The 12851-nt window shown below is 40.4% G+C and overlaps 1 protein-coding gene across 1 annotated transcript in view; it reads right to left on the bottom strand.

The window, feature by feature from the left end:
• The window catches only part of BBOF1 (basal body orientation factor 1), a 42305-nt gene that overhangs the window by 6563 nt on the left and 22891 nt on the right, over positions 1 to 12851 (bottom strand). Inside the window, exons 5-9 of the mRNA XM_027552408.1 lie at positions 11967 to 12047; positions 11178 to 11248; positions 9867 to 10011; positions 8318 to 8811; positions 5882 to 5983 (exon numbers count right to left, since the gene is read on the bottom strand). Of these exons, the coding sequence (XP_027408209.1) occupies positions 5882 to 5983; positions 8318 to 8811; positions 9867 to 10011; positions 11178 to 11248; positions 11967 to 12047 (893 nt within the window). The remainder of the gene's footprint in view (positions 1 to 5881; positions 5984 to 8317; positions 8812 to 9866; positions 10012 to 11177; positions 11249 to 11966; positions 12048 to 12851) is intronic.

Raw genomic sequence — 12851 nt, 5'->3', positions numbered from 1 at the left:
TTATCCTCTCTGATTCATTTATTTCTACCATTCTATCTTCTAATTCACTAATCCTATCTTCTGCCTCTGTTATTCTACTATTTGTTGCCTCCAGAGTGTTTTTAATTTCATTTATTGCATTATTCATTTTATATTGACTCTCTTTTATTTCTTCTAGGTCCTTGTTAAACCTTTCTTGCCTCTTCTCGATCTTAGTCTCCAAGCTATTTATCTGTGATTCCATTTTGATTTCAAGATTTTGGATCAATTTCACTATCATTATTCGGAATTCTTTATCAGGTAGATTCCCTATCTCTTCCTCTTTAGTTTGGTTTGGTGGGCTTTTATCCTGTTCCTTTATCTGCTGGGTATTCCTCTGTCTCTTCATCTTGTTTAAATTGCTGAGTTTGGGGTATCCTTTCTGTATTCTGGCAGTTTGTGGAGTTCTCTTTATTGTGGTGTTTCCTCGCTCTGTGTGGGTTTGTACAGGTGGCTTGTCAAGGTTTCTTGGTTAGGGAAGCTTGTGTCGGTGTTCTGGTGAGTGGAGCTGTATTTCTTCTCTCTGGAGTGCAATGAAATGTCCAGTAATGAGTTATGGGATGTCTATGGTTTTCGGGTGACTTTGGGCTGCCTGTATCTTGGAGCTCAGGGCTGTGTTCCTTGCTGCTGGAGAATTTGCTTGGTATGTCTTGCCCTGAAACTTGTTTTGCTTGTTCAGTCGCACTGAGGGGAGGTAGGGAGGGATGCTGCAAATAACACTGGCGTGTGCTCGCAGTGCCTCAGTCACACTGGGTCTGCCCCCAGTTCATGGTGCGTGTAGCCTCTCTGCCCACGCTGCTCAGGCTCTAGGTTGCTCTGCCGCGAACTATCCGCGGCCCGCCCTGGGCTGCCTGTACTTCCCAGGTCCAAGCCGCTCAGGTTCAGGCACTCGGGTAGTCCTCAGAGGCGCAGACTCTCAGTTGGGCCTGCGTTTTGTGCCCTTCCCAGATCCGAGCAGCTCAGGTGATAAGGTGTTTTGCGCGCCCGATTGCTGTGACTTATCGCCTCCCCGCTGCTCGGTTATCTAGTTGTGTACCGGCACATCTTCTCAGGCAGATGTTGACCGTCCAGACCTCCAAGAAGTTTTAGTTAGCAAAGAAGCCTGCTTACAGTTTTATAGATAATGTCTCTCTGGGGCTGCGATTGTCCCTTCCGGCTCTGGCTGCCTATCACCGGAAGGGGATGGTCTGCCGCCGGCTATCTCTGTTCAGTCCTTTATTCCGTGCGCGGGCCTGGCGGTGTCATAGGTTAGGGCTGGCTTTTCGCGTGGTAGATATCCCACAGTCTGGTTTGCTAGCCCAAATTATTTCGCTCAGATAGTGCTCGGGGTATTCAGGCCAGATTCTTGCTTTGCAGCCCGCGCCGCGCCTCCCTGCCCAGCCCCCGCTTGCTAATGGCGTATGCAGGCGTCTGCGCTGCTTCTCCGCTGGGGAAGTTACCGTAGGGCTTGCAATGTGCGGGTTTTAATTATTTATTTTTCCTCCCTGTTATGTTGCCCTATGTGCTTCCAAGGCTCGGCGCAGATTCGGCAGTGAGAAGGTTTCCTGGTGTTTGGAAACTTTTCTCTTTTTAAGACTCCCTTCCCGGGACGGAACTCCGTCCCTCCCTCTTTTGTCCCTTTTTTTGTCTTTTATATTTTTCCCTACCTCCTTTCGAAGACTTGGGTTGCTTTTCTGGGTGCCTGATGTCCTCTGCCGGCTTTCAGAAGTTGTTTTGTGGAATTTACTCGGCGTTTAAATGTTCTTTTGATGAATTTGTGGGGGAGAAAGTGTTCTCCCCGTCCTACTCCTCCGCCATCTTAGCTCCTCCTCTCACCACCTTCATTTCTTAAGCAAAAAATCTTTTTTTAATTCATTTTTTAATTTAGGCTGTGTTGGTCTTCATCGGTGTGCTGTGTGGGCTTTCTCTAGTTGTGGCAAGTGGAGGTTACTCTCTAGTTGCAGTAGGCAGGCCTCTCATTGCAGTGGCTTCTCTTACTGTGGAGCACGGGCTCTAGGGCACAGCAGCTTTGGTAGTTGGGGCACGTGGACTCAGCAGTTGCAGTTCCCAGGCACTAGAGCACAGGCTAGTTGTGGTGCACGGGCTTAGTTGCGCCAAGACATGTGGGATCTTCCTGGCTGAGACACCAAGGAAGCCCTCTTAAGCTAAAAATCTTAAACATTTTTTTTTCTCTATATTCCTTATATTCTTAATCACCACGATCTGCTTCTCCTTCCGTAGTGTGTCTGTTTCTTTTCTTTATTCCAGCTGCCTCCACTCTTGCTTAAATCCCTCACCACACATGCCCAGAGCTGTGCAGCAGCTTCTGCCCATCCCAGTTCTATGTATGTCCTTCAATCTGCCATACATGTCACTGTGTTAGGTTAAGGTCAGCTCTGAGAACAATGATGTAAACCCTTCCAGTAGGAGCATCTAAAAGTATGGCCTATTGTTCTTTGTATTCCTCCAAGGCAGACAAGAAAACTATGCTGCATTACTCCAGAATCTATATTACAAAGTTCAGAATTTTCTGCATGGTTTTTAAGGTTCATCATAATTCAACCCATAGATTAAACTTTATTTCTAATTACTAATTACTTTTACAAATAGCTGTGAAAAGAAGAGAAGTGAAAAGCAAAGGAGAAAAGGAAAGATATACCCATTTGAATGCAGAGTTCCAAATAGCAAGGAGAGATAAGAAAGCCTTCCTCAGTGATCAGTGCAAAGAAACAGGAAAACAATAGGATGGGAAAGACTAGCGACCTTCAAGAAAATTAGAGATACCAAGGGAACATTTCATCCAAAGATGGGCTCAATAAGGACAGAAATGGTATGGACCTAACAGAAGCAGAAGATATTAAGAAGAGGTGGCAAGAAAACACAGAAGAACTGTACAAAAAAGATCTTCATGACCCAGATAATCACGATGGCGTGATCACTTACCTAGAGCCAGACATCCTGGAATGTGAAGTCAAGTGGGCCGTAGGAAGCATCACTATGAACAAAGCTAGTGGAGGTGATGGAATTCCAGTTGAGCTATTTCAAATCCTGAAGGATGATGCTGTGAAAGTGCTGCACTCAATATGCCAGCAAATTTGGAAAACTCAGCAGTGGCCACAGGACTGGAAAAGTTCAGTTTTCATTCCAATCCCAAAGAAAGGCAATGACAAAGAATGCTCAAACTACCCCACAATTGCACTCATCTCACATGCTAGTAAAGTAATGCTCAAAATTCTCCAAGCCAGGCTTCAGCAATACATGAACCATGAACTTCTAGATGTTCAAGCTGGTTTTAGAAAAGGCAGAGGAACCAGAGATCAAATTGCCAGCATTCACTGGATCATCGAAAAAGCAAGAGAGTTCCAGAAAAACATCTATGTCTGCTTTATTGACTATGCCAAAGCCTTTGACTGTGTGGATCACAACAAACTGTGGAAAATTCTGAAAGAGATGGGAATACCAGACCACCTGACCTGCCTCTTGAGAAATCTGTATGCAGGTCAGGAAGCAACAGTTAGGACTGGACATGGAACAACAGACTGGTTCCAAATAGGAAAAGGAGTACGTCAAGGCTGTATATTGTCACCCTGCTTATTTAACTTATATGCAGAGTACATCATGAGAAATGCTGGGCTGAAAGAAGCACAAGCTGGAATCAAGATTGCCGGGAGAAATATCAATAACCTCAGATATGCAGATGATACCACCCTTATGGCAGAAAGTGAAGAGGAACTCAAAAGCCTCTTGATGAAAGTGAAAGAGGAGAGTGAAAAAGTTGGCTTAAAGCTCAACATTCAGAAAACTAAGATCATGGCATCCCATCCCATCACTGCATGGCAAATGGATGGGGAAACAGTGGAAATAGTGTCAGACTTTATTTTTCTGGGCTCCAAAATCACTGCAGATGGTGACTGCAGTCATGAAATTAAGACGCTTACTCCTTGGAAGGAAAGTTATGACCAACCTAGACAGCATATTAAAAAGCAGAGACATTACTTTGCCAACAAAGGTCCATCTAGTCAAGGCTAGGGTTTTTCCAGTAGTCATGTATGGATGTGAGAGTTGGACTATAAAGAAAGCTGAGTGCCAAACAATTGATGCTTTTGAACTGTGATGCTGGAGAAGACTCTTGAGAGTCCCTTGGACTGCAAGGAGATCCAACCAGTCCATGCTAAAGGAGATCAGTCCTGGGTGTTCACTGGAAGGACTGATGTTGAAGCTGAAACTCCAATACTTTTGCCACCTGATGCAAAGAGTGGACTAATTTGAAAAGACCTTGATGCTGAGAAAGATTGAAGGCAGGAGGAGAAGGGGATGACAGTGGATGAGATGGTTGCATGGCATCACCGACTCAATGGACATGAGTTTGAGCAAGCTCCAGGAATTGGTGATGGACAGGAAGGCCTGGCATGCTGTGGTCCATGGGATTGCAAATAGTTGGACATGACTGAGTGACTGAACTGAATTACTCTTTATCATCACCAAATTTCCTCAAGCCAGGAAATTTCTCCTTAGTGTTGCCTAAATACCCTCCAGACAAAGGTCCGTATAGTCAAGGCTATGGTTTTTCCAGTAGTCATGTATGGAGGTGACAGTTGGATCATAAAGAAAGCTGAGCACTGAAGAATTGATGCTTTTGAACTGTAGTGTTGGAGAAGACTCTTGAGAGTCCCTTGGACTGCAAGGGGATCCAACCAGTCCATCCTAAAGGAAGTCAGCCCTGAATATTCATTGGAAGGACTGATGTTGAAGCTGAAGCTCCAATACTTTGGCCACATGATGTGAACAACTGACTCATTGGAAAAGACCCTGATGCTGGAAAAGATTGAAAGCAGGAGAAGAAGGGGATGACAGAGGATGAGATGGTTGGATGGCATCACCAACTCAATGGACATGAGTTTGAGCAAACTCTGGGAGTTGGTGATGGACAGGGAGGCCTGGCATGCTGCAGTCCATGGGATCACAAAGAATCAGACTGAGCTACTGAACTGAAATACCCTCCACCCAGTCTTCCCTCTGGGCTTTTTCTCATGGTGTCTACAAATTCCTAGCCTGATGTACCCTCCTCACTCTCTCTACCCTCCTCACTCTTTACCACTATCCTATAAGGCACCCACAAATTTGCCCTCTCAGTCTTCCCTGACTACTCCAGCCCACTGACAAATTGCCTGCACTCCAATTACACTTTATTGTGCCACCTAATTTTCCTTGTTACGCTTGGTTTTGTTTGGGAAATCAAACTGTAAGCTCTTGAAATCAAAGGCAATGTCCTTTAATTCTTTTGAATCCCTACAGTACCATGGTGCCAAGCATTTAACAATCACTTGATAAGTGGTTGATTTATTTTAGCGACTTTATAGTTCATTACCAGGGTTACAGTCACTGATAAAACATGGTGAAGAAAGAGTAAAACTAATCATTAAAAATAATTATTTGGAGTAACTGTGGTTTTCTGTTTTCCTTTCTAGGTCTTTTTTTTTTTTTTTTTTTTAATATTAAAGAGTCCCATGGTTACTATTCAGCTTTGTAATCATTTACTTATCTTTGCAGACCAATAGAATCTTAACAATTGCTATGCTTCTCTTTAGTTACCACTCATTCAGCTGAGCAATGTTATACCTTCTTAGGAAGCATTAGCTTAAACACCTAAGATTAATCAGTTTTTCTCTCCCCTTTAATTCTAATTCCTCTTTCATTTTGGTGTTCACTTATACATCTCCCATTCTTTATCTCTGGGAATTGCAGTAGCTATGCAATATGACCTTGTTTTATTTTCTGCTTGTTTCCCATTCTCTTAATTCTAAATAAGAATATATTCACTGTTTCTATATGGTTTCTAGGTTTGATAGAAAACTAGTATTTCACTACTGAAATAGGGAGTTACCTAGGAACAAAGCCATTCATTTTTGCAAAGAGCAGTCTCAAGACTTTCTCCTTCTGCTCCCAGGTCAAATCTCCAATATCCACATTTCCTTGAATATCTGTCCTAAAGAATTTCAAAGAAAAAAATGGAAAAAAGTATGATCAAAGGAAGCATCTCTTTTTAAAAAATATATAAAATATGTAAACATGAAAAAAGAACATTTCCAAATCATAACTGAATATTACGATGTTTCCAAATGTAATGACTACAAAGCAAACTATGTCTCGGAGGAGGCGATGGCACCCCACTCCAGTACTCCTGCCTGGAAACTCCCATGGACAGAGGAGCCTGGTAGGCTGCAGTCCATGGGGTCTCGAACAGTCGGACACAACTGAGCGACTTCACTTTCACTTTTCACTTTTCACTTTCATGCATTGGAGAAGGAAATGGCAACCCACTCCAGTATTCTTGCCTGGAGAATCCCAGAGATGGGGGAGCCTGGTGGGCTGCCACCTATGGGGTCACACAGAGTCGGACACGACTGAAGTGACTTAGCATGCTAGCCAATTTGAAGTTTTACATAGTAATTAAAATGAAATAAAAACTGTAACAACATGAAAAAAATCTGTGCCCAAAGGTTAAGCAAATAAACAGAATAGAAAGTTGTGAGGCAAAATTATGTATCCAGATAATTATGTATCCACAAAGACAAAAGAAGTAAGAAAAAATAGTTGTTTGGTGCAATTACGGATAAATTCCTTTTAGCATGTCTTTAGTATTAGATATTTTGCTATGAAAATAGAGTGATGAGAGGTAAATATATAAAATAACATGTAACTTATCTAGTTTACTTCTTACCTCCAAATAAGGGTATAGCTAAGCTTTCCAGGCAGGTATTTATCTATACCATAACTTTTCTAAAGGATTTATAGTCTACTTGCTATTTACAAAAGTTGGCTAACATATAGATACAGTATAGATGTAGAATGTAAAAAACATTTGCATATATGTCAATTGGGTTAGTTTAGATTTTGCCTTGTGATCACCATATACTTTGTCCTTCCCAATCTGCCTCTTCAGCAGATACTGTAATATTTTAACTACAATTTCTGCTTTCCTGGTAGATGCAATAGAACACTAGGGTTAAGGTGATTAATTGCTCAGAAGGCAGAATAGGAAGAGTCCAGTTTCTGCAATAATAATGTGGAGAGTCATTTTATGTACCTTCCTCTGAAAACTTATATACCACTTAATATACAGTAGATTTAAAAATGAAAAGAAACTGCCTTATATATGGTGGGGACTCAACTTGCTTGATATATTTAAAAAAATAGAAAAAATTACAGTGAACCTCTGGTAGTAGTTATTATAATAAGTCTATTATTATAATAGAGTAATAGTGTTATTAATAGACTTCCAAATATGGCAAGAAGATAAAAAAATTATAGTATGGACATTTTTGAAGAAGAGTAACTGGCCATGTTCAACCTTCCCAACAGCTATATAATTTAAAAGAACTTTCATATTAGCCCATTAAAAAATAATTTAAAACAGAAAATACATTTGGAAGCCCCTCTTAATAAGATACTAAGTGCATGGTAGTAGGGATTTTTTAAAATTTCTTAAGGCCCTTGAAGAATCTAATTGCATAGGGATATAAAACAATTTTTTCAGAGTAATATTTAAAATGTACTATAATCCATGGTTTATAGGGTGAAAGTATTCAAACAGATATTCATGCTAACAGGAAATAATTAATTATTGTATATAGCCTGTGCGTGTTAGTCACTCAGTCATGTCCAACTCTTTGTGGCCCTATGGACTATAGCCCGCCAAGCTCCTCTGTCCATGGAATTCTCCAGGCAAGAATACTAGAACGGGTTGCCATTTCCTTCTCCAGGGGTATATAGTCTGCAACTGTCTGCCTTCATCATGGTGGCAGCAGATCTCTTCAGTGTACTTTAGACACTTGTAGGGACTTTCGGTTATGACAGAGTTATGTTGATTTTTTAAATTAGAGGTTTGGTTAGATATTATTACCTATGAATTTCATCTCAGAATAGTAAGGGGAATATTACAAAATATTTGTGAAAGTATGTTTATCAAAAATGTTTAACCTGAATCTAATCAAACCTTTGAAACAAATTTACAGGAAATGGAAGAAAGGAACGTGTTAAAAGATATTACAGTGACATTCAAAATGGAACAAACAATCCCTCTGACAAGTCTCTGTCATACAAAACAGAGAGACAATCTACTAAGAAGACCCCACACATTATGCTAAGCATGGGGTTACAAAGATGAGTAAGACAGTTTCTCTTCTCAAGTAACTTACTGAGTAATCTATTTAATACTTAGATACTGTCAAACTGAACTTGTCAGGATTTTTATTTCTCTAAAGAGCAAAAAAAAAAAAAAAGAAGTACAAAAGACAAAATATTAAAGCATCATTAGTACCATTTATCAGCCTCCATAAGATCCTGATTCACGCTATTGGTGCTATGTTCTCTGCCATCAAACGTTCGGATTTTGGGATATTCCATTCTTCCTACACATGCCTCTCTCATTTTAAGATTGAAAGCAGTTTGTGCTACCTGTTTATAATGCTTTCTGCTAAATAGGATCTGTTTCTTTACTTGGTGTAGAGCATCTAAAAAGAATCTTTCCACTTCTGTTCTCTCATCTAGTATGTTCTTGGCCAGCTTCTTTATTCGATTCATTTCCTTGTCCTTCATCTGAAGAAGTTGCTGCAGCTTGAAAATTTCAACCTGACCTGCTTGGTTCTCTACCATTGCCTGTTGCTGCAGTTTTAAAACTTCAGTCTCAAACTCTTTGGTCATGCAAACCAGAGCATTCTCCAGGCTTACTACCTTCTTCTGAAGAGTTTGGATTTGTAATTTCTGCTGGGTAAGTTGCATTATCTTTTCTTTAACCAATAGATCATTGATCTCCTAAAACAGAAAGATGAGGGAGGTGTGAGTTTTTTTTTAATTAATTTCAGACGTAAAATTTACTCACTAATTTCCATTACTTTAAGAGGTTTGAGTTTGAGGCCAGGTTGCAATGGTGATATTTTTGCTCTTCTGTGCATAAAGAGTAAGAAACATCAAGAGTCCTTTTCTGGACTTAACAAAGACCACAAATTTTACTAATCAAGGCATTTTCCTTCTTCTAAAATTATGAAAGCTTCAGTATTTTATATTATCAAAAGAATATCCCAATAAGACTATACAGTAAAATTACTATAGTAATTTAACAACTACATACTGCCAACTGTGGCAATCTGCTAGTTGCCTGTCCCAGTGTCCATTTTCCACTTTATACTTCATAATAAAGCCCTAATTTTATTCAGAAAAGCACTAAGCGCAGATGAAAACTCCCAGTTTCCCTAGTAGTTCAGCAAAGCCATGTGACTAAGCTCTGATGAAACATTTCGCTGCAAGTGGAAATGTATATAGCACTTTCAGGAAGACCTCTGAAGGGAGGAGCATACTGTCTTCCTTCTTGTTCTTCTCCCTTCCTGTTGTGAGAGCTCCAGCAGCTGTTGGGGGCCATGGGGTGACTCTGTGGAGATAAGCCACGTGCTGCAGAACAAAGTTAAGGAACCCAAGTGTCTGCTAACTTTGTGGCATTCCAGCTCTGGACTGCTTACCTCCAGACTTCCTTTAGGGAGAGAATACACCCTTACATGGGGAAACCACTGTAGTCACAGCTGAGAACCTATTCCTAAGTGATTCAGGGACCAACTCTAAGCAACATAAAATGAATACAAATGTATTAGAGCACAGGAGTTACATTTATGTTTCAGAGATATTCTTTATAAAGCCAAATCTAAAGTTTCTTATAAATTATTCAGTAATTAACTTCTCAGGTAAGAAAAATACATCAACCAGACAGAAGAAAAATGGCCCTATTGTCCTTATATATCATTACTATACTCAGTTCTCACTATTCACCAAACAAACAAGTTGAAAACAAACAAGAAAGTTTAAATGAGAATGGGAACCTTTTGCTGTGAAAGGAAAGTCTGAGTCTCTTGCAACTTCTGGGAGTTTTTTTGTAGAGCATCAGCTTCCTTCAGATGGTATGCGAGAGCTTTCTGGAGATAAATATTCTCTTTAAAAACACTTCTTCCAGCGTTGTTCAATTGCCTAAAAGACCCCAAAACACAGACCTAAGTTTTAAATATTACCAAAGTAGATCAGTGACTACTTTATCCCCTAACATTAATAGTAATGATCATTGGGAATTCCCTAGCAGTTCAGTGATTAGAACTCAGAGCTTTCACTGCCATGGCCCAGGTTCACTCCCTGGTCAGGGAACTAAGATCCTGTAAGGCACGTGGGCAACAAAAAATAATAATAATAAATAATAATGACCAACACTTATTTAGCTTATGGTGGGTACTCTATACTTGGGTGGGGGTCTTAAAACTAAGTTCTCACCAATGGAAAAGTAAAGAGTGATATGTTACTTCCAGTCCAAGGCAGTTAAGGGCAGGTATGTGTTTCCCATACTCTCTCTTTGTCCATGTGACTGGACATAAAGAACAAAATGGAAGCAGCCCAGGCTCCTGAACCACCCCTGGAGTACAGTTGTCAGACCCACATTAGATTAGAAATAAACCATTGAAACCTGGGGGGCTTCCCAGGTGGCACAGTGGCAAAGAATCTGCCTGCCAATGCAGGAGACACAAGAGACTCAGGTTTGATCCCTGGGTCAGGAAGATCCCCTGGAGTAGGAAATGGCAACCCACTCCAGTAGTTGTGCCTGGAAAATTCCTTGGAAAGAGGAGCCTGGCTGGCTATAGTTCATGGGGTTGTAAAGAATCGGACACAACTGAGCGACTGAACACATTAACACATTAAGACCTAGTTTATGCATTAACACAACACAGTTACTTATATAACTAATATACCTATCCACTAATTATTAATATCCACTATTATAATATATTATATATAACTATTAATATCCACTAATATACCTCATGATAACCATGCACAGTTGGCATTATTAATACCATTTTTAGATGAAGAAATTTCAAAAAATTTAAGAAATCTTCCTACAGTCAATTAGTATACATGTTGAGAACTAAAGTGTAACTTCAAAGCCCAAGTTTTCTCCCCCACACTCTGCTGCTACAAAGAGGATGGGAGGAAAAGGGGTGGAGACACAGAGAGAAGGAAAGTAAACTAGAAAATATGAAGGGAGCAAACCTGGAGAGAAGAGGGTAGAAAACATAATAAGAACAAAAAAGACTAGCAAAGAGGTGAGAGAGGCTACTAGAAAGAAAAAGGAGGCAGTGGTCTCTTACACAACAGCTTCATGGTGGGCTCTGTCTGCCAGCATTATTATCTTCTTTTCAGCCTCTTTTTCTAGTCTATGCTAAAAGAAAATAGGCTCTTTTAATACAGTTATATCTAGATTATGCTTCTATCCCACTCCCAGGTTATTCAGTACACAAACCAGAAACTGAGAGCCACTTTTTAAAGCAAATCCTTTTATATAAACCTGACATGAGTACTTATTTGCCTCACCCTCACTTCCCTACATGCCCAGCAATTTGTGAAAAAATCTATTTAATTCTTTCCTAAGGATGAAAAATTAAAAAATTAAAAGAATTAAAGAAAAACCATGGGGACTCAGAAGATTCTGTAGAGGAGAAGTGTTCCAAAGCACTTCTCATAATGTGGAGAATTAACTCTAGATGCACAGAGAAATGTGGAAACTTGTGATGCTAAAGAATACTTCTGAGCCCCTTTTATTAACATCCTTAGTTAACGTGACCAAGGGAGGCCTTCACATGAGCCACAGGAACCTCTCCAAGCCCACCTCCCCACGGAAAGTGGCACCTGCAGCCTTAGTTCCACCAGGGGACACCAAGCTGGGGTGAGGGGCACTGTGTCCTGAAGTCTTCCTTGCTCAGATGACAGTCCCTCTTGAAGATTTCAAGAATGTCTAACTAAGGCTGAGATAATCTGCGGTAGATAATCTTCTTATAATAAAATGCCCAAATGAAAAGTTATGCCTCAGAATACATATAAATACACTTATTTTGTTCTAGTACACACAATATTTACTAATTAATGCAAATATGTTGTACCTTTTCTTCAAAAAACTTGCCTTCCAGTCTTCTAAGTGTCTCCTGATGTTTCCGCTCTGTGTTCCTTAAATCCTCCTTTAGCTAAAATTAAAATAACCAAAAAAAACAAAGACTGGTCAGTAGGAAATGGGGTGGATTGGGGTATGCTGTGGCTGCTGCTCAGTCGCGTCTGACTATGCGACCACTTGGACTGTAGCCCACCAGGCTCCACTGTCCACAGGATTCTCCAGGCCAGAATACTGGAGGGGGTTGCCATTTCCTTCTCCAAGGGATCTTCCCAACCCAGGGATTGAACCCACTTCTGCATCTCCTGCATTGGCAGGTATCTTCTTTACCACTGAGCCACCTGGGAAGCCCCAGATTGGGGCATATCCCTGGAACATTCTCAATCAAGAAACATTCTCTGTCACACATTACCTCTTAATCTTAACACACAGAAAAACCTCATGCCCTCCCTCCGAGTACCATATTTCTCATAAATATTTATATATTGGGAAGATCCCCTGGAGAAGGAAAAGGCTATACCCACTCCGGTATTCAGGCCTGGAGAATTCCATGGACTGTATAGTCCATGGGGTTGCAAAGAGTCGGACACGACTAGGCGACTTACACTTTCACTTACAAGATTAGTACTGAGTTTCTAAAAAGCTTTTCATGAATAACAGTTCTCAGAACATTCAAATAAGTTATTATAATACTCATCCCCACCAAATATCTTCATTTTAAACACATGAACTCACAGAATCATAATTTTCAGAGTTGGAAGGAATCTTAGGAGTCAGACTATACAAATCTCCCACTTAACAGGAATCTTTACTATGAGAAAAATATCTAGAGACAGAAGTACCAATAATTCAAATCACATTAATTTCCTAGGCTGCCCTT

Source organism: Bos indicus x Bos taurus, chromosome 10 (assembly GCF_003369695.1).
Source record: "Bos indicus x Bos taurus breed Angus x Brahman F1 hybrid chromosome 10, Bos_hybrid_MaternalHap_v2.0, whole genome shotgun sequence".
Classification (NCBI taxonomy): Eukaryota; Metazoa; Chordata; class Mammalia; order Artiodactyla; family Bovidae; genus Bos; species Bos indicus x Bos taurus.
Note: the sequence above shows the minus strand (reverse complement) of the source record. Positions and strands in the feature narration are given on the sequence as shown.